The 23,291-nt window shown below is 41.0% G+C and overlaps 1 protein-coding gene across 1 annotated transcript in view; it reads right to left on the bottom strand.

The window, feature by feature from the left end:
* Positions 1-20,205, bottom strand: part of FH (fumarate hydratase) — a gene marked incomplete in the record, with an annotated part of 726,003 nt that extends 705,798 nt beyond the window's left edge. The window contains 1 exon segment of the mRNA XM_044058045.1: positions 19,979-20,205. Within this exon segment, the coding sequence (XP_043913980.1) occupies positions 19,979-20,092 (114 nt within the window).
* Positions 20,206-23,291: the final 3,086 nt, after the last annotated feature.

Raw genomic sequence — 23,291 nt, 5'->3', positions numbered from 1 at the left:
TACGGAAGGGGCACACAGACAGCTATGAATGAAGAAAGAAGGCAGTCTACAGGTCCAAATGGAGAACTGAAGCCATGTTTGAGAAGCTGCTGTCCTGAAAAAGACAGAAGCTGTTGGCCTGAATGAGAAAGTAATCTGAAAGAAAACTGCAAGTACTGCATTGTTTTGGAAACCAAATGGGAAATTATACTGAACTACTGAGATGGACTCAAAGTTTTACTTGCTCTGAATGGATTATAATGACCCTGTAATAGTAAGAAACCATTTGTATAAGGATACAATATTCCACTCAGGTATTGTAACAAACTCTCAAAACTAGGCATAAATCCCTAGATAACATGCAGGACTGCCTGCTGGCTTGCATGTAGGACCAAAGAAGTCTGGATCGGTGAGACCACCTCCACCAAGAGACCGTTCACCAGCAAAGTACCCCCAGAGCTCTGTGTTAGGTGCACTCTTTTTTGGCATCTACTTCTTAGAAGTCAAGGCTAATGTCAAAGGTCTCTGACTCACCAAGTTCACAGATGACTAAATTGGACGCCATCATAGTTTTCCCCCACAACATCAACATCCTACAAGAGGGTCCAACACAAACAATTGATTTGTGTGAAAGCCATAGATTAAAACTCAGTGCAAGGAAATGCTTTATAGTGCCCTTTGCAGAAAAAAAAAGTCCACTCAAGTTAATTACTTCATCAATGAAACACCCAAAAGAGCTGAACCAATAGTCAGGGATCTGGGAACATATGTAGAAAGTAATTTTGTGTTCGACCAACACGTAGTCAAGATACCAAAAAAATCATTCTATGTCACCCAACTCATAAGCAAAGGTATGGCATCCAGGTCCATAACAGTACCACTCTTCTCAGCCCTCATTAGACCCATCACTGCCTACAATGCACCTCTGGAATGTACCTAGCTAGGTACTTGCAACAGTTGGTACGTCCTACACAGATTGAGTACAGAGATAGGACCTTAAGACAATCTCCAATGGGTTACTGAGAGATGGTCTATACATAGTATATAAGGCATCCTTCTTGCACATTCAAGATAAATAGAAACACTAAATCCAAGTACCTGAACCTTGTCAGTGGCATAAACAGAACATGCTGGAGGGACAGATGTGTCTCAAAAAGATCCCCACACTATGGAATAAGCTCCCCATCTATGTGAAGCAGAGTTCTTCCCTAACTCTGTTCAAAGGAAACCCTGATAATTGGAAGGGAAATCACAAATTCATCCCTGGACCATATCTCTCGTGTGCAGAGGTTGGTAGTAAGTAAATTGAACCCAAACTAACATACCCCACCATACCATCCAAGGAACTCAGATAAAACGTTGCACGGCTGGGCTTGTAAAGACACTGGTGATCGTTAGCCTAGTATAAACCTATGAGCCATTAAAAAAAAAAAAAAAACCTCTTGTCTACTGGTTTGCATTTTCCTTATAAACAAACCTGTACTGAATGACTGCAAGACTACCTTCAGTGACCGTTTCTGTCATACAGGCCTAACAAAACTACAATATGGATGCTATCTGTGTGCGGGTTTGTATACATATTACATGAATGTACACATATGTATACGTACACACAATACAAACATGCACAATTATCTACACATTCATATATACAGACACACTGCAAAAAAGTTTTCATATGAAGTACACAGATCTTAATGGTTATATGGTAGCTATGCAACATGTAGTACACATTTCTTACAAATAATCCACTCTCATGCAAGCCCTAGACTACACCCTTAACGTCTCATGGTTGTTTACCCATCACTCTTACAAGCCCATACAGAATCCCTCTCTATTATGATGTCTGTGTATATTCAGGAGGCATGACCACATCTGTCTTCACACACACACACACACACACACACACACACAGACACACAGAAAAAAGGGGCAGATATTAGGTTTACTGCAAACATTTTCACCATGTTAACTAATGTGGTATTAGACAGAATAGCCTTGCTGCAGTGATTCTGACCTAATTAGAGGACCTTAAGAAGATCATGACATATACAGGGTCCTGCAGCTTTAAACTAATGTGCAAGTCATTACTCGCTTGTGTAAAGCAATATTAATTCTTAAGCTAAAAAATTCTCATTTCTAGCTAGAAAGGCAGACCACAAGAATAATCTGATTAGGCCATAATAAAAAGACAATTCTAAATTTTTGTGCTGGGAAAAACAGCCTAAAAACTCTGCATGGTGTTAATTCATACAGTTCTCCATTAGCAAAAAAGTGTCAATCCTCATTCTTTCAAATCAGGCCAAGTAGCTCCCAATTATGTTAATCCTCCTAGATTTCCCCTTTTTGTTTACTGGATGAATCAACAAACAATAATACATGACCTAACCAGCTTCCTAGGTATACACTTTGATGTCCTTACATTCACCACTTCAGCATTCATTACAAATGGGATTCCCTGCCATGAAGCCCACTGTCCGGCCGGTTTACCAAAATCTATCATTGCTTTAAGGTATGCTGAACATCACCTACACACTTCTTGCGTAGCATAGGGCATAAAGGTGATGTTCAGGTATACCATCCTCAGAACTTCTTTGCCGCCAGTCCAAACTTTGTTTTTAACCGTCAGTCTGTTACCTCCGTCTATTTTTGCAGTTTTTGTGTTTGTTGGCTTTCTGGTGATTACTACTGTTTGCTGATGTCCTCACCATTGCAGATAAGTACCCAGTTGGGTTTTTTGTTCTTTTTTTGGATTGTTTTGTGCTGTTTGGGGTTGTCATTCAGGAAGGGTAAATGCCAGTGTGGGAGACTGATTCCCCATAAAGACCGCCACGATGTGCCTTTTTTAGCCTAGGGGCTGCTCACAACCATGCATCTTGCTCAATTTGTCAGGCGTTCGTCCCCAAAACACTTCTTAGTAGGCTTTCTTCCCTTTCTTTGCATCTTGAGAACTGCATATTAAGCCTCTTTCTAAAGATACTATGGATGGAACTTCCTGCTCCGAGGGTCAGCCATCAGGGAAGAAGATGCACAAGGTAAGACCGGAATCTTCTGCTGTCCAGCCTCTGCTGGGAGTTTCTCCCGAGTTTATTACAAACACAGAGGCTCACCCGGTTGTTTTGTCAGATTCCTCTACCATGTCTGGGTTGGAGGCTGGTGAGAATCTGGATCCGATGAGGCTTTGCAAGCGTCCATTTTGGGTGTTCAGGAGAAACCACGGTTGACTGTTTCCGAAGGGTCTAGAAGGATTCAGCAGTTTCTCTTTAGAGAAGATGTTCCTACTACAGTTGTGGAATGCCATCCTGAGTCTGAGCCTTCTCAGGTTTCTAGGATGGATGCCCCCTTAAAAAGGTCAGAAAACTAATAATGTTTCTTCTCCGCCTAGGAATCCACAAAGTGAGTGGCAGCCCTTTACTCAGGGGTTGTTTAGTGCTTTACTGTTGTTATGGCCTCCTCAAGGGGTTTCAGTTCCTGCTCCTCCTTGGTCTTCTTCTTCCCCTAAAAGGCCCAGAGTATTGAATTCTTCTGAGGAAGAGGTGGGTTTTCATGATGAATCCCTTGCTTATTCTACCCAGATTCCTTCTCCTTTAGACTACAGGCCTGAGGAGGAGGAGGACGACTCTCATACTCTAGATAATCTTTCTGAGGAAATTTCCTTTGGGGACACCATCTCTAGGATGTTGGAAATTTTTAAGTGGGATTGTGCCCAGGTTTTGGATATCCATAAGAGGTATTTTGAGTTACTCCAGATGAAATCAACTAAACCTGCAGCCATTCCTCCTGTCTTGGCTGCTTTACTGGATGTTTTTTCCAATGCCTCTAAAGTGCCAGATTCTCTGCCCCCTGCTCCCAAGAAGTCTGACAGGTTTTATAGGGTGTCTGAGGATTGTTCCTTTTTGCTTAAATGTCCTGCTGCTGACTCCTCTGTGGGGTCTGCAGCCTCTGATAAGCCGTCTCAATTGCTTCCTTCATCCAAGTTCCTGCCTTCCGACAAGGACAGTAAAACCATTGAAAGGCTGAGTAAGAAGGGTTATAGTTCAGCTGTCCTAGCTTTTAGCGCCATTAATTATCAGACCTATATCTCTAGGTATGTCTTGGCTGTTCTCTCTCAGGTATGTCAGCTTTTTTCTGATCTTCCAGAATCAGAGTAAATCTTCTGCTCTTTTCCTTGCTAGGGACTTCCTTTTATGTTCATAGGTGTGTACTAGGCTAACGGCCATGGAGCCTATATAAGCCTAGCCCAAGAAGATTCCCTGGCATCATGCCACCCAAAGTTATTTCCCAGTGCCCTTGTCAAGCAAGGCCACTGAAGTGATCCCCGAGGTGAACTTCCTATTGCCCATCCACTCGTCAAGATTTCTCTTAAGGAGGGCCAGTGAAGTGCTCTGCTTGATGTGACTGGGAAGTTTGTTCCAAAGTATTGGAAGTCTCTGGGTTATTAACCTGTCCCTCCAGCATGTTCTGTTTATTGTGGTAATGAGGTATGGGTCCCTGGAGCATGTGGCACAGAGGGATTGGGATTTGTTTAGGTGAAGCATATCTAGCAGCTCTGGGTCAGACATGGCTTTGTAGGTCAAGCACAGATCGCCACTAAGTAGGCGATAAAAGAGAGCACAGCTGGAGATTTTTGAGTCTGTCTGTATAGGGCATGTGTCTAAGGCCTAAGATCCTCAGTGAGGTATTTTTGTGGCCTTTCCAGTTGTAGGTGTATAGTGAGATACATACCAAGGGACGAGTAAAAAGGGATTAGGATCTCTTTCTTCCTGGATGAGAAAACTTTTGTAATGAGATGTGCCACATAGAAGGACTTTCTGACTACAGTGGCAATGTGGTTATCAAAGGAGAGGTTGCTGTCAAATTGCGTCCCCAGATCTCTTATCACACCTTTAGTGTTCAGTGGACTACCGCCTATGTGGTAGTTCATGGGCACCGAATTTTTCCCAAAGGGAATGACAATGCACTTTTTGGCATTGAGCTGAAGGCCATGGTTCTGGCACCAGTCACTGGTATCAGTGAGGCCTTTTTGTAGAATGTCTACATCAGTTGGAGAATCAATAATGGCTCCCAGTTTGCAATCATATGCGAACTTGATCAGCCACAGTCCCTTTGTGTTGGCTTGAACATCAGAGAAGAATATGCCAAACAAGAGAGGGCCTAGGACCGATCCCTGTGGGACACCACTTGTAACTGGTAACCTAGTGAGTAGGACATCAGTCTGCCTTACTATTGAGTCACCTACGACTAGTGTACTGGGCAAGTTGTTTTGCCTTATGGGCTTTGGTTAGTGGCACACTGCTTATGTGAGCTATGTCTCTCACGGTTTTTGCTGGGATGTGGTGGTTGTTTGCATTTCTGCCTCACAGGTCTCTGTTGTTTGGGAAGATTTTTATTGAGAGCCTCCACAAAAGTAGGTGTGTGTTTTGTGTTACTATGCGAGGGTACTGGTGGTGTATGTTCTGGAGGGCTATATGTTGAATGTGGTGTGGTACAGGTGTTAACCTTCTCCTCTTGACTGGCTAATCCAGTCTTGGATGGAGAGTGCTTGGCTTCCACTTTAGCTATATATGTGCATCTCTCACAAGTCATAGTGTTGGGAGTTAAGAGGAAAGGGTTGTCTGTGTACATGAGGCAGTTGCTATATTGCCTCAGAATGCCCAAGTTCACCAGATTGACAGAAGAAAGCACAGGGAACTGACCTTTAGACATACCTGGATATGAGCTCAATATATTAAGCACTGAAGCCTTACAGGAAAAATGTCACTCCAAGTGTCCGAATCTGTACAGAGCACTGCCAAACACTTGAGGGGATTAATACGTAGACCCTGAAACTTTAAGGATGAAGTATTTAGGCAGATATTCTGAAGTTAGGAAGAAATCAAGCAGTACTTACTGAAAATAAAGAATTAGCTTGTCAAGAATGATGAAAAGAGGGGAGTCACATGAATGGCTACTGCATGGCTACTACTAATGCTGGTCTCAGCACAGCTTCACTCTGCTGGGATACAAAACTTCTTTGTTTCTTCTCTCACCAGAAGCAAAATGTTAGCACCAATCCAAAGAAGAGAAGCAGGCCACCGCCTGTTTGGTGATCCACAGTCTTGTCCCAGATGATGCATAGGTCTGCAGGCTTGTAGCTTTTTCCTGGTAGATGCCTCGAATAGCAACCAGACCAATTAGGTAAGTTAAGCACAGACACTCACTCTCCAACCACAAAGTCAGAAATCAATGCACTCTGCTCCTACTCTCACCAGGATCAGAATATATAAGCACAGATTCCAAGCTGTTATCTATAAAGCAGTTATTAAGCTTTCTGGTGATCAGCAATCTCCAGCTCCAGGAAATAATGTAACTGCACTCCTATCACGAGGAGAAAACAGAAGCACCAATCCCAAGAGGACTACTGAGAGGCAGAATGTGAGCTCTCCAATAACAGGTGGTCTTGCAACAGATGCTTAAAGGTAAAATGAAAACAAATAGTTTACCCTAAACACTGCAGTGTGCACTAGAGGAGTTAGATGTGAAAGTAGGTTACTTAAGTTTTACCCGTCTAAAAAGTTAAGTTTTAGTGGAGAGTCACTATTTTTAAAATAATTTTTAAAAAATTTAAAAGAACTTGGGTAGTTCTGCATCATAATTACATTTGATAGAATGACACAGTTGCCTTTTCTAGGGTTGCTGGTTTTGGTTCAGTTCTGAGGAGATATTCTTGGCTTAGGCTTCAACCTTTCCCAATGATATTAAAGTTAAGTTGATGGATACTCCTCTGGATAATAAACTTTTGTTTGGGGAAAGAGGCTGCTGGTTTATTTAAGTCTCTTCAGGACAAGGGGAAGACTTTACAGGAGCTTAAGCATGTCTGTTTCTCCTGTGTCTAATTTTCAGTGAAACTACCCTTCTAAGCCAGCCTTTGTTCGTAAGCAATCTCACCCTCCTCCTAAAAGGTAAAAAGAATGGTAAATGGACTCCTCCTGCTAAGTCCCTCAGACTGCATGGATTCTTAAGCCTTCCTTTCCTGACAAACTAGGTGCCATCCGACTAGCCACCTGTTAGCCACATTCCTCTTTCTCTTCCTGCTTGGCTCCGAATCACCCAGGATTCTTTGGTTTTGTCAATCATTCGGCAGGGGTACTTCCTGGTCTGGATTTCCCACCATCCTTTTATGGGCATTCCTCAGCCTCCTCGGTAACAACTTCCTCCCCCCCCCCAGAAGTTCTTAGAGACCTCTTGTCTCAGGGTACTATTCAACAGGTGCCTGTGTCCCAAAGGGGGAAAGGGTTTCATTCAAGAACGTTTCCAGTGCCCAGAAAAGAAAATACTTGGAGACCTATTCTAGACCTCTCCCACCTAATCCACTTTTCTGAAGGTGCCTTCCTTTTGGATGTTGTCCCTTTTTCCTCTCTTCTTCCCTCAGGCCTTTCTAGTGTCTCTGGACCTCAAGGATGCTTACCACAATATTCCGATCCATCCTCTTTATAGGAGATTTTTGCATTTCGATGTTGCTTCCTGGCATTTCAGTTCTGTGCTTTGCCCTTTGGCCTTTCTACTGCCCCAAGGGTATTCACCAAATGCCTCGCTCCTGTGATTGCCTTTTGCAGGCTTCAAAGGAGCCAAATATTTCCTTATTTGGACAAGCTGCTGATTCAGGCATCTTCTCCAGAGGTCCTTTTGCAAAGTCTTCATTTTACCATTTCTCTTCTTCAGAGCCTGGGGTTCATGATAAACTTCAAAAAGTCTACCCAGACTTCTTCTCAGGATCATGTCTTTCTGGGTTGCAGGATTCAAATGGTGCAGATGCTGGCACCCCTGCCTCCACCAAAGGCATTAACTCTCATTTCTTTCTTTCAAACTCTTCTTCCCCTGGCCTGCATTACAACCAGGGAGTTTTCTGAGAGCTCTGGGGTTCATGGCTTCCATTCCATTGCTCTCCCTGCCCAAACTCCCCATAAGGAAGTTCCAGTGGTTTCTGAAGTCAGTGTGGCTTCAGCATGCACATCCTCTAGACTTTCCTGTTCCTCTTCTCCCATGTCTCAAGAACTTCTGTGGAGGATTCAGCAGTTGTCTCCGAATCCAGGGTTCCCTTTTCAACCTCCTCTTCCCTCACAGGATCTGTTCACAGATGCTTCAGATGTGGGAATGGGGAGCAACATTTCATTCCCTGAAGGTTCAGTGTGTGTGGTTGCCTCGTCAGCAAAAGGAGCACATCAACATCAATGAGATGAGAGATCTTATGCTAGCTCTTCAGACCTTTCATCCCCTTCTCTCCGGGGCCTCTCAATGTATTCAAAGACAATACCACAGTCATGTGGTATATCAACAAACAGGGAGGGGGGTACAAGATCTTACCATCTTTACCAGCTGGCACTTCTGGTATGAGATCTGGCTATCCAATATCAAGTGACTTCTCAGGCAGTTTATATTCCTTCAAATCAGAACGTTGTGACAGACACACTGAGCAGGTCCTTCACTCACTCCCACAAATGGATGCTTCATATGGATGTCTATCTGGACATTGTTCACTAGTGGCGTACTCCTCAAGTAGATCTCTTTGCCGCCCCCCTAAAACAGACAACTTCCTCTGTTTTGTGCCAGAGTCCCAGGTCCTCTGGTATGGAAGGTGGATGCCTTCTCATTTTCTTGGAAGGGGATGTTCTTTATGCATTCCCTCCCCTTCCTCTCATTCCGAGAGTCCTGTTCAAGATTCAACAGGATACTCCCAAAATCCTGTTGGTGACTCCCTTTTGGCCGTGACAGCACTGGTTCCCTCTACTTCTGCATTTAGCCAAGGGCAATCATCACAAGTTACCTCACAGAGTGGATCTCCTTATACAAGACAAGGGGTGCCTCATTCATCGCCACCTGTCCATGCTTCAACTGACACTGAGTGACAGGGTTTTGATCCCTCATAGACACCTTTTTTTTCTGATGACGTGCCTCAGGTCCTGCAGGAGGCCAGGAAACCTACTGCTATTTAATCCTACTTCTCTAAATGGAAGAGGTTTTCTATTTAGTGCCTTTCTCGTGACCTGGGCCCGCTTTCTGTGAATGTTCCTTTGGTTCTCTCTTATTTGTGCAGTTGCTCAATGCTGGTTTAGCCTATTCTTCTATTAAGGCCCACTAATCAGCTCTTTCTGCTTGTCTGCCTTTAACTCCTGCACTAGCTTCTAGATTTGAGACTAAACAGTTTCTTAAAGGCGTCCTTAATATCAGACCTCCAAGAAAGCTTGGTCGTCCTCCATGGGATCTTAATTCTTACTTCTGCCAGATGGGTGTCTGAGTTGCAAACCCTTTTGGCTTGTCCACCTTTTGTGATGCTTCATGCGGACAGGGTGTCCTTGCGTACTAATCCTTCTTTCATGCCCAAGGTGGTTAATGAGTTGTCACTTAAATCAGTCTATTAAATTTGCCTACTTTTTTCCCCTCTATGCAATCTGACAGTGAGAAAGTGTTGCATACTTTAGATGTGCATAGACAGGTCAGACTTTATTTGGGTAAAACTAAATCTGACTAGTCATATGTTTCCTTTCATCCTAGACCTTTAGGTTTGGCTGTTTCCAAGCAAACTATTTCCACTTGGATTTCAAAGGCTATTTCCTTTTGTTATAACTGCGGTGGTGGTGCTGCGGTAGCGTTGTCGCCTCACAGTAAGACGTTGTCCTTTTCAATTCTCAGCTAAAGCGTCTTCTGTGTGGAGACATGCGTGAATGGGTGTACCTTCGTTGAAGGTTATGCGTCAGGGCTGGCAACTCCGCACGTAAAAAAATCTACTGCCAATCATTAGCGGACCGGAGTTCCGCTGTGGCGACCCCTAACCGGGAAATGCCGAAAGACACAACATACACTTTTAATGGCAAGATCCTTTCTTCATCTGTAAAGGCTCATTCTAGTAGAGCTGTGACTTATTCTGGTGCCTTTTTTGAAAGGCTTAGATGCTAATTCTATTCTTGAAGCTGCTCCCTGGACTTCTGTGCATACCGTTACCAAACATTACTCATGGCTTCTTAAGAGGGCTCTGCTGCTGCTTCCTCCTCCCAAGTTTCTTCTTGAGCTTTGGCACTCTCCCATAAGTTATGAATACTGCAGCAGTGAATGTACGGAAATAGTTACAGTTGTATAAAACCTTACCATAACAGTAGATGTCCTTGCCTTCACCACTGCAATACCTACTCCCTCCCATATCCCTAGTTTGTTTTTCTCCTTCCTGGATGTGCAGGTTCTCCTTGGACTGCTGTTCCTACTAGGGTAATCAGTTCTGAGGATGGTACGCCTGAATGTCACCTTTATGCCCTACGCTACGCAAGGAGTGTGCAGCTGATTTCAGTGTTCAGTGTACCTTAAAGCAATGGTAGACTTTGGTAAACTGACCAGACAGTGGGCTTCACAGCAGGGAATACCACTTGTAATGAATACTGCAGCGGTGACTGCAAGGACATGTACTGTTATGGTAAGATTTTACATAACTGTACTTTCTGTTACCAATTTTAGCATTGTTTTGGTTCTGGGCAAGTGAAAGCCTGGTGGGGACTTAAGTCACCAGAGATTCCAAATGGCAGTTACTGTCTTTCAGTGGCTTTGATATGCAGTTCATTACTACAGAACCAAATTTCATACCAGCAGTGAGATTAGCTGCTGATATAATGCTACATGCTACCTCTGAAAATTACCTAGCTATTAGAATAATGGCTTCCACACAGGGAATACAAGAGATTTGTACGGAAGGAAGGAAATAAATAAATGTGAAGAAATGCAGTAGCTTCAACACCAAACCATGGTGCATAGTACTGTGTGTCAGCAACCATAACTCAGAAGGATGTCATACACATTTTGACATACTAGTAGACTGTTATTGCCAAGCTACTACCTGGAAAGTTTCATTAAAAGCAGAGGATGGAAGGCAGCAACAAATTCCTTGTTGATGCACACACATATATACAAATATATTTTATAAATCTATGAATATTGTTATACTCAGCATACCATTATTCACATTCTTTATTTTATGCAGGTTAATATAAACAGTGTATCACGCTTCATGACAAATACTAAAGCCACACTGTACTACACACAGCACTACAGTCAACTACTCTTAACTTAGCAAAAGACTGACTTTAAATCACATAACCATCTTTACACTCCCTCAAAAATGTTTAATGTTCACCTCTTAGCTTAGAAAATTAATGTACACACATTCTCCATAAGTCACTGACAGCTGCAGCAGTAAAGAATACATAATAGACCTCAAATGTAAGTGCATTGGTCATGTTTTGTTCGTCCCCTCTTTCATAAATCCCTAATTACCCAATTTTACACCACCTCTCATACCACCCCACATCTCTACACCAGTATCTTTTCTCTCTTCCCACCTTGCCATACTGACTGCCATTGCCTTAAAATATTCTCTTTCCACTAATTCTCCACTGTTTTTGTCTACTGCTGTCACCTACTTTTGGTTTCATGTCTCACAGTTTGCAATCAATGCCACTGCTACCAGCAACTAAGGGGTGGTACATCTTAGTTCCTTGTGTGTTTTCCAGCATAACTTAATATATGTGCAAGTCAGATCTCCTCTCTGCAAATTCCAATGCACAATACATCTATGATGTAGAAGTTAAATATAATCTCAGTATAACAACTGCTACAAAGAACCAGGCATGCTACTGTGTCTCTGTGCTGAAATGTTTTATGACAGCACCCTAAATGTCAAAGGGGCTTGCTAGTGACATGCCCCTGGCTTGTCTAATGTACATCTTGAAAGAAACTTAATACTTCTGTTCAGTTTCTGTCAAGGTCCATTGCTTGTATATCTGTATTATATATGAGAAGCCATTTTGCATTTTGGTGTGAATACTGCTATCTTATATGCTTAGCTATGCTAGCTTAGCTTACCTGGACTGCCTTTTTTTGTCTACTCATAAATATGGCACTACTGTACTGGACATATGCATATTAGTACTTTGTCATTAAATGCAAGTCTGGAGATTTTCTCCCTGCTCCTGGAACTCACACACAGCAATCTGGTGAAATTTTTTTTTTCTTTTTTACTGAAATGTAAAATCAATAGCAAGCAAAATGTTTAACTTGTTTTCAAAACTGCAAGTTTTTCAGTGACGGCAAGCAAGAGTATGCCCAGAAACTCACGTGTGCACTAAACCTAAATTTTGAACTCCCTCCTGTCACTTAAAATGTGCACATTTCTTCAAATCTTGGCTTATTCACTTAAGAAGCTTACATGTCATTTTTAGCTGTTTCTTCCTGCAACAATAAAAAAGCTCTTTGCTAGAAATGTACTCCTATTTGTAGGTATGCTGTACTCTCATTTGTAATGAAGGCATTTGTTTTACCAAAGAACCACAATGTTCCACAAAGATGTTCAGAAAGAGATATATACTAAAGTACTGTGAGAATTGATAGGACTGTAGAATACTGGAATGGACTGGAAATAACTGGAAGAATATAGAATGACCTTCACACAACAGGCATCAGTGCATAGAAAACTAGACCCAATAAACTCAAAAACTGCACCAGTGCTGAAGGAATTAATGCAGTGAACCAGCAGAACACACTGGTAAAATAAATCGCTTCTTATACCTTAGTGTTTAAGCTGAAAAGCTTTTCCCCCCTCCTTAATACAACAGAATGTCATCAGAATAACAAAAGAAGTCCTACATCTACAGTTTTATTTAGTTACACTTAATCACATGACCAGTAATTAAGTTTGAAAACTAGTTGCAACCTAAGCAATCTTTGAAGGTATGACACTTAGACTGATTTTTTTTTTTTACAAGTATGCTTGCTCCAGTGGTTTGCTGCAAGAAATTGGAATGAATATCTTTGGTGCCATTCTCTCCTATACGTGCCAAATCTAATTGTACCTTTCAGGATAGAAGTGTACATACACTGTAGCTCAGTTAACAAATGTTTTAATACATACAGTGGAGGCAGACATCAACAATATCCGAATCAAATGTTACAGTCTCTAATAACTGTGCTAATAGACTGAATTATAATGTCTGTAGCTTTATCACTCATTATACTCAGAATTATTTCCTTTCTCCTAAATAATATAATTAATATTCTGGAATGCTGGATATTTTTCCTGACTTCTCCACTTACTCTCAAGTGTCTCTACCAAACCTGTGGCTGCATTGCAATGACTTTCTGTCTGTTAGTCCAAACTCACTCACTGTGTCTGAAGTATTTCTTAATAACAAAACCTTGTAAATTTCTACAGGCCTTTTTAACCTTGGTTCCCAAGCCTGTTAATGTACTGCACGTTCTGTTACCACATTTTATTCTTATCAGTACTTTTGACTGAAGGTTACCGAAACATTCCTTTCTTACTGAATCTGCACGTAAAATATAAAATGAAAATATGTTTCTGCTTTAATATGACTTCATTTCTAGAGTTATGCAAAGAGAACACTGTATTTCTGTCTACCAAACTACATTTAAATGAAACCTGATCTTACAAGTACACTATGTATACCTGGCTATAACTACACCTCTCTCCCAGGCAAAAAGAGTTCACTTTCTGCTCTCCCTTAATTTAATACACTCAAATCTACGATCACTGTACCTCAAAGGCATATCAGTGACCGCCATCAATGAACATTTATCTAATGTCATTAGTGAAGAGCTTTATCATGCAACACATAATATATTGTATCATTTGCAGCTGCCCCTCCAGCCACATTAACTATATTTATCAGTATGCCTGTGGGGGCAGCTGCAAAGTGTATCATTTTCAGAATTTTTGGAATTATCTGTATGGGAAGAAAGCTGTTTAAAATTGAAGTACAGTCTATGCTGACAGAATACAGGTAAACATCTTGGAAAAAGTATGACACTTCTCTGAAAGATCTTGAGACAAAAGTGGTTCTTTGGTGGATTAATCTGAATTTTTTTCCTCTAGTGCTTCAACAGGGGATTTAGTGTCATTCATTAGCATTTATGACAAGACAGATTATTTTCTTTAACACTAAGTAGTTAAAGAAATCTACTGTGGTTCTAGTTCTAGAAGACTTTTGTATTTAGTTAAGCCCTTGGATTTTCTTTTTCCATAACCTCTTTTTTTGTATAGATGAAGTAGCTCTTTGCATCACGTACTGACTTGGCAAGTCATGACCTAAAAAGTATACCCCAAAACATAGGACTTCAGTTCATTAGTTATTCGGAGATTACCTACAAAACATTTCAGTTACCCAAAGGGAAGTGTGATCTCAGACTCCTCCAGCAAACAAGAAAAACAATTTGTTCCACATTTGAAGGAGAGTTAGAAAAATGGTCATATAACACATTCTACATCAATGTGACAGTAGAGTCTTAGCTAAGATGTTGCTACATGCACCAGAAGAGGGAATTCCTGGTCTCTTGGGTATCTACCAAGTCAACTTCACTGGACTGTCAGACTTTCTTTTATACAGCCAGGACAAGAAACAAAACACACATTTGGTGTGAAGGATTCACTACCAAGGTAAAGGAATTTTACCTGGTGAATTTAAAGTATGCAGTCCTTGTATGCTTGGCACACTAGGCATTGCCCTCTTTTCCCATAAAACTTCCAAACTGTGGAACACTCTTCCTCAGCCTATGGCTAAAAACCCCAGCATTCATGAGTTTAAAAACCTCCTTAAGGAGCATCTAGCAAAACACTGGCTCTGCTCCTGCCATACTACTTACTACCCCCTTACATTACCCTAAACTAGCTCATTGTCACAGCTGCAACAATTAACTGCTAAAGGCTATCTTGTTTATACACTCAGTTTCAGTTAGCAATGTATACACAAATACTGCTTCGTCTTTAACTGTTACGCAGTAGACTGCATTTCTCTATCTTGCAATTACTGTATCACACTGTTCTCACTATTAACTCAAGCAGCCAGTTTTTATGACTAACTGTGCAAAAATTTGTTAATTTATTTGCCAATTATTGTTATACAACTAATTTCTTTACTGACTTGCTTTGTTCATTGTTGATTAATACGTGTTCAATATGACTGTTTAATACTGTCTATTTATATGTATGGAGCTTTTCTCCCCGGGCCTCCTCTGAAAATGGGCCTCATGCCCAGTCGGACATTACCCGGTCAACAAATAAAATAAAATAAATAAATGGCATAATTTAAGCTGGTGGCAATAACCAAGATGAACCATTTTCGAATACTTAGGCCATGCAAAGTTAAAAGAAAGCAAAAAGTTTCAGGTTGAGACTGAAATGGCTCCATGGGATCAGTGCTGTACCCCGGTTAAGTTAAAAAATAAATAAAAACAAAAATAAGTAGTATGTAAACATTTTCCTGTACATCCAGAACAGAAAAGTAGCAGTCTGTTAAAAAGAACTTTAAGTAAAAAAATTCTAAACAATTTAATGTTATTTAAATTATTGTGTGCCAGGGACAAAGGATACATCATCAACTACATTCAACGAGAGGGTACTGGGTAAGAAAATGATACAATGTGAAATATTTTTGACTTCTCCAAGTAGATGTTAGAATAGAATCTAGTTGGCAGTTGGTGCTTTTTTTCAGATAGCTGATGTAATTCAGGAACAGGAAAAACATTTACAGATAAAGAGAAGACAGCCACCATCAATTATATTACCTGCATGGATTCTGAAACCTAAATGTCAGTTCTGATCAACACAGAAAGAATTGATGCCCCATTTCGTTAATCAGCATTTTCAACAGCGATGACTAAAGCCAGATCCCATGAAAGAAGTTATGAAATAAAGTGCAGGTAAAGAGAAGTTGGAAAGTGCTGACAGTTACAAAACTAAGACTACTGTGGTGAACCAAACTTTATCCTTTCATTTAATACATACATTTTATATATACATACATATATATATATATATATATATATATATATATATATATATATATATATATATGTTGTGTCTTTCGGCTTTTCCTGGTTAGGGGTCGCCACAGCGGAACTCGAGCTGATTTATACAAGATGCTGGTGACACTGTATGTGTATATATTATCATAGGACAATGGAAGAGAAGGGATTAAACAGCTAGCTTACTTCTTACTTTAAGAAAAATACTGTTAATTGGACCACCTGTTGGGCCACAGAAGGGCTTATTTCACAGCTCTGAATAGGACCGGTGGACGGCATGTCTGGAAGAATTAGCTAAACCCTCATTCAAGTCATAGCCAGTTATAGATCACCCTCCATGGGTCACAATGCCCACAACTTGTCCAAACTGGAGACAATCCAAATTTTACTGAACACACTTGTTATGGGGGATTTCAATTATCCCACCATCAACTGGGAAACCTATGCTAGACCTAACTCACTAGCGCAAAAGTTCCTTGACTTTGTTAATTCAAACGCTCTGGAACAAACTGTCCATACCCTGATAAGAGGAACAAACATTTAAGAGATGATCCTCACAAACATGTAAAACAGGTGCACTGCTGCAACTTTTGGACCCTCATTAGTTAAAAACTGACCACAAATCCCTCACCTTTGAGCTGGCACTAACACCAGAACTCACAAAGGGTGAAATCAGACCAAAAATTTCACTAAGGCAAACTATACCCTCCTAGTTGAAGGTATAAATGCATTCCAAGCCCCACCCCAAGCCTGAAGTGGTAACTACATTGAAGCTTACACTAAAGCCCTGTACAATCATTTGCATACATGTATAAATTCAGCTGTACTAGAAAGAATCAAAGCCAGAACTCTAAGTAAAGCAAGCTGCCTTGGTGGACATGCAGCATCAACAAACTTTACAATAAACAAGTCAAGGTCCCAACAATGGAAAAGCACCCTCCTCAGCCTCAACAGGCAAATAAGACAACTTGTCAAATCCTCCACGGTCTGTTTAAGAGAAATTTAGCAAGTACAGCCAAGGATAACCATAAGGCCTTTTACAGCTACGTACATAACCTAAAGGGTAGGACCCAAGCATGTGCAGAACTAGTCGCCAATGGTATCACACACACTGACCCTACAGAGATAGCAAACCTGCTAGTGGACAGGTTTGGTGAAAACTTCACCCCTTATCCCCTCCTAACTTACAACAAACCTTTCCCCAAAATTCCCCCCATCCTACACATCTGAAGAGCAGGTCCTCAAAGCCCTGTTCAAGGCAAAAAACACAGTTTCTATGAGACCAGATGACATCCCAGGCTGTCTTTTAAACAAGCTAAAACATGAACTAGTATCACCACAAAGTACTCTTTTTCAGTCATAGCATGACCACACACTTTGTTCCTACGGAATGGAGAACAGCTACGGTTATTCCCCTCCACAAAGGTGGCCTAGCAACAGACACGGGAATTACACAACCAAAAGCCTAACCAGCCTCATCTGCAAGACCATGGAACGTATCATTATGGACCTCATAAATAAAAAGACATAGGTGACCTCCAAACCTTAGATTCTACCCAAAATTCAGATTCGTGAAGGACAGATCCTGCCTGTTAAATCTGGTGGATTTCTTTAAAACAGTGACAAAGGCGACTGATGAGGGCAAATCTGTGCACACAGCATACCTCGACTTGGCAGAGGCTTTCGACACAATCCCACATTCAGGCATTACTGAAAAACTTACCAGACAATGTAAACCCCTTCGTTGTAAGATGGGTTGCCAACTGGCTCACAAACCAGAGACACACTATCAAAGTGGGTGACTCCACATCAACCAGCAGACCTGTTACCAGAGGGGGTACCACAGGGATCAGTGCTTGGCTCCCTACTGTTTTGTATATACTTCTCAGAAGTTAAGGTCAAAACTAAAGGATTATGGCTGACCATGTATGCAGAAGACTTGCAAACTAGATGCAATCATTGAATCCCCAAATTATGTTAGTATACTCCAGAAGGGTCTCACGCAGACCAACAACTAGTGTATTACTCAGGGTCGCAAAGAAATGCATCATCATTCCCTTCGGTACAAACAATGTCCCTTCACACTATCAATACAACAATACCTTAAGTACTCATGAAGTGGTAAGGGACCTGGGATCACAAGCTGACTGCGACCTTAACTTTGACCACCATGTGTCTACTGTAGTAAGGAAAGCTTCCTATGCAGCACACTTGATTAGTAAAGGCATAACCTCAAGAGCAAAAGAAGTTATAACCCTTCTATACTCAGCACTTATCTTCTTCTTTCGGCTTTTTCCCAGTTAGGGGTTGCCACAGCGGATCACCTGTCCGCTCATGATTGGCAGTGGAGTTTTACAGTGTCAAGTTGCCAGCCTGGCACCCAACCTTCCACAGAAGGCACACACATACACACACACTCACATCTAGGGCCAATTTAGAGTGTCAAATCTACCTACCGTCTTTGGGATGTGAGAGGAAACCGGAGCACCCGGAGGAAACCCACGCAACCACAGGGAGGACATGCAGACTCCACACAGAAGGCACCCCAGCTAAGAATCGAACCGAAGAACCTCTTGCTATGAGGCGACATCTGATCCATAATTGAACATAATGCCCCATTCGGTATGTACTGTATTAAGCACCTGAAACAATTAGAGAGACTTCAGAGCTTTCTAACATGGAAGATCAAGGGGTTCCAGCATGTGGCTTACACAGACCGACTAAAGTCCCTGTCACTATTATATAGACTTCTTAGGAGAGACTTATGCCTGACCTACACAGCAATCCAAGACCCAATCATAATGAACGTGCTGTATATCCGTAAATCAAATTGGACTAGGACTACCAATTCCAGGGACCTAAATATGGCCTGCAACTTAAATAGGACATGCTGGAGGGACAGATTTATCTCCCAGCGACTGCCTTGTCTTTGGAACAGGTTGCCAATTCATGTGAAGCAGAGCACCTCTATGACACTATTGTTCAAGTGGAGCATGGATGGGGCACCATAAATTCTTACTGGGGATATTGCACATAACTCTCCTGGACATGGGCAGTCAACACTAAATGCAATCTGAGGTACTGACTAACATTTCTATGGTATTACATTGGGATGAAACAACTGGGCTTAAAATGACCTCCAGATCAATAGCCTAATAATCTCCTATGATCTAGGTTGACAACACTAAGTGTATGCTGCACACTTCATCTTGGAAAATGAAAAAGCCACTGACTTAACCTTTACCATGCACAACTATGTAATCAAATCTCTTAACCTTCAATCTCCAAAATGGAGAACACTACCTTTCATAGTGTGGAACAGACAAGCAAAATGTGGAACATTTACCAATAGCTAACAACTTCCAACTAAGATGCTTATAGCATGGTTAAAATATGCTTGTGTATACTTTGATGAACTAATGATTCAGTATTATTTACCTTGGATATTAATTAACATTTCTTAATAATGAATAGGTGGCAGACCCTTTCAGTGTGGGACAGCAAGGACACGGATTGTCTGTATTTATTGAGGGTAGCAAGGCAGTTTGCAGAAACACTGCTCCATACAGATTCATATCTGAATACTTAGCCAAGTGCCCTGAAGGGTCACTTTAAGATTAACTAACAAGCCGAGGTCAGAATAAAGGCCAGTACCTTCCGTCTTGAAGGTAAAGACCTTGACCATTATGCCGAAGGGGACGTGGACCTCAGATTTTACAGTACTGTACAAAAGTGTAAGAGTGGATCTCGGCATGCTTCCATAGAGGATATGAAGTCATAAGATTCAGAGCACAAGAACGATACAATTTAAATGACAGGCATGCAGCGCACGGTTTTGTAATACCACCTTGCTTAGTTAATAACTGCCGATAAACTCAAGTTTTAGATTTCACAAGGTATCAGATATGGCAGATTTGATTTATTAAGTTAAATGTCACGCATGCACTTTAACACGGCCCTTACACACTGACCTTAAACCCTGTTTACATGCAAGAAACCAGACTTCCCCAACAGAGGTCGCATGCTGTAATCAGCAGCAACTCTGTGTTATAACCGTTAGTTCCCATGTCTTCGTCAATGTCAGCAAGAGACAAAGTTCTCTGTCAAGACAGCTGTTGAGGGCATTTCGGACGTGCCTCCTCCCAGTAGTAAAAGAACTCACCATTCTATGATGTATCAAGACGGCTGTGGGTACAGCGAATCGGCTGTTTTTGCAAAGACAGGAACCTCTTACACTCCTAACTCCGACAGAAATTTGTCGTATACAGCGGTACATGATAACGCAATCAAAGATTAAGGGGAAGAAGCAGAACACTAAACCGGAACTTTTGCAGAACGAACCATTAACTACAAGCAAACTGACGGAAGAAAAGAAGGCGAACACCAAACTATGGTGTAAAAGGATTATGGGATATAGCATATCATTCTAAAATAGAATTTAGCGGGCTCCTCCTATAATTGGTTGTTGTTTGATCAATGTATTTTCATAAACAAATTTAAATAAATTACATGTAGTTGCTTAGCGGATTTGTTTTGATTAAAAAGCCGAGTGCGAGTTTTGTGTCTCAGCTGTCCACGTTGGTCCTCCAAAATGTGAAACACAATCTCTCATAAGGTAGAACAAGTGGCACTTATTAACAACTTCAAGTAGGATGCTCCCCGCATGGTTAAATATATTATCGTACACGTACCTCTCAACTGTCCCTGATATTGACTCAATTTTTAGCTTTGTTCCTCTTAATACTGGTGCCTTTTGGGCCACGGCATGGTGAATTATAATTAAATAATAATTAAGAGTTGCAGACTTATTTTACTTTAGGAAATATATATTAATTTACATTCTCTTACTTTGTTAATGCCTGAAGTTAATAGAACTAATATTTTACAAGTGTCCCTGATTTTCCCTGGATTTGGCCCTGACTGGCGGAGACCTATAATCGTACACTTATAAAAAATATTGAGAAATTACTATGATTCTTTATCATTCACCATAGATATTACTTAAAATAAACTAACAATGAATGTGAGTCAGTCCCTTTCAATATGGAATCTGGACTTTTAAGACTCAGGAATAAGTACTGTTCTTAATAATGAGTGAACCTGAGAGGCTGTGGAATACAGCTCTTTTCATAATGACACTTAGCTAGGACATGCCAGCTTCAGGGTTATGCAAAAAGTACTGGATTACTTTCACTCCCCTAATTTTTCTGTCTTTATTTTACTTTACCCTCTCCAGTTTCACTCTAGTGCATCTCTCAGTTTCAAATACCCACGTTTGCAGCTACGGGACCTTAGATTCTGCTTCAGACAACCCACCCGATAAGAGTTGAACTACGGACCCCTTTGCACCTGAGCAAGAAAGTGATTCCCTGCTTAATAAAAAGTGTAGGTTACTTCTAAGTAATGTCTTTCAAGCTAATAGCTACCAGAACTTTATTCCTTTAACCTGTACTGGCGTGCTGAGCACCGGAACGACTGCGGTTCTTAAAGCCGAGAGTGCTTCCCCCCCCATTTTTAATACTAGGCTCTCTTATTCTCTCTAAGCCCTATAATGTCATACTATTTTGCTTGGGCTCCTTGTGCTACATTTACCTTGGATTCTTAGTGGCAGTTCCCTTACCTTGTAATTACTGAACAGTGCAGCACCTGGAGGCACACTACATCCCATGACTATCTACAAACTATCAGTCCCTGGATCAAGCTCTTGCCTACCTGTAGATTGTTTTTGTAAAAGCCCTTGATTGAAGAGGGGGGTTCATCCCACTCCGTTCACCCTCGCTATGCTCGGGCTCACGCCGCTGCTCTACCCTACCCCTTATTCCCACCCTCCCCTACCTACTGAACTACCATCCTCCTCTCATCACTGTCTAGCACTACAAAACTGAAATGGTTAGAATTCCCCCATAACCTAAATCTCTCCCAGCTCCAAATAATCCATTCTGTCCTATTCCAGCCCACCTTTTGCCCTGCCATATTATCCATCATCTCATCCTACACCCCAGCTAGAACACTCCGGAGCTCTGACCAACACCTCCTGTCCATAACCAAACCTAAGCTCAACATAGGAAAAAACCTGTATAGCTATTACTCTGCCAAAAACTGGAATAAACTCCCACTTGACATCGAAAACACTAGATAAAAACTACTATTCAGAAAGGCTGTGAAAAATCGCTTTAGCAAAAATAAACTATGCCTCTGCAATTAGCCCCCTGACTGACCCATCTCTCCAGACCAGCCAATCACTTCCTTTCTCATACAAGTATCCAACCCAACCTCCATCCTAACTCTCTCACCCTTCATCACTGCTAAATCTTTCCCAACTTTCAACCCCAACACTTTGATTGTACTGGTGCCAATCTCCTCAGCAGTAGAATGTCTAAAACTCACTTCTACACTTTAACCTCTACTCACTGCTTATATTTAATTTCTGTATTTTTTCTCTATACTGTATTTTTTCCTTATTAACTACTACAATATATGTAGTTAGCTAACATTGTATATACCCTGTAAGCAGTATTATGTATTGTGTGACTCAGCCGTTTTATGTTTCATACTTTTGTACTTATTTATGTTTGAGCTGTGGAGCTTTTCTCCCCAGGTCTCCACTGAAAAAGGGCCTCATCCCAGATGGACCAACCCGATCAACAAATGTCAAATAAAATAAATAAATAAATAAATAAATAAATAATGGAAAACACCGGACTGCACTTAAGTGCAAATCCAGAATACCGAGTGACGTGGTTATGCAAAGTCCATTATCACCTGAAACTGTTACTCCTACTAAAAATTATAAAAGTAAAAAAAAGGTTTTAAGTATTCAGTATTGTTGAGCAAATCTCTCAGCTGTATATGATGTTAAATAGAAAAATTGTTAATACTGAATGCATTAATACCATTCAAATGTAGAACAGTGAGGAACATGGACTTTTTAAGGGTCAAAATGAGCAGCATTCCTAACAGTGACATCACTTGAGAGGCATCAGTAACAATAATGGGTTTTCTACCATTAATTTTATTGAGAAAAGAAGTCGAGAGTTGTAGCTGAGATGTATCTCTTAGATGGTACACACCTGCCATAACGTTCTGAAACTATGCAAAACCACTGGTGAGCAGCGAGTGCTCTCCATTATCGCTCTGAATTCTTCTTAATATTTGTGCATAGGTCTCAACCTCTTAGCATAAAAAAATCTGGACAAAGCCAAATATAATGGGGGAGCAAAGCTCCCAAAATAGGGACAGATTTTAAAAATTGCTGTTATAAACTTAGAACGTTGCTAGAATAAAAGGTATTGTGTTACCATGCATTTCCTAAATTATATGAAGTCTGAAACTCAAATGTCTGTTATTATTTCGTAAATTCAGCCTTCATTAATTTGCCACAAAAATCCAGAAAACCACAAATTTTATGAGGAACAGACCAAAATATAAGCTGTGACACAGTCAGCCCAGCTATTGGAATTTTGTAAATAATTTTA

The sequence above is a fragment of the Protopterus annectens genome, chromosome 1.part2 (assembly GCF_019279795.1).
Source record: "Protopterus annectens isolate FY-2018-M chromosome 1.part2, PAN1.0, whole genome shotgun sequence".
Classification (NCBI taxonomy): Eukaryota; Metazoa; Chordata; order Ceratodontiformes; family Protopteridae; genus Protopterus; species Protopterus annectens.
This window is presented reverse-complemented; position numbering and strand designations above follow the sequence as displayed.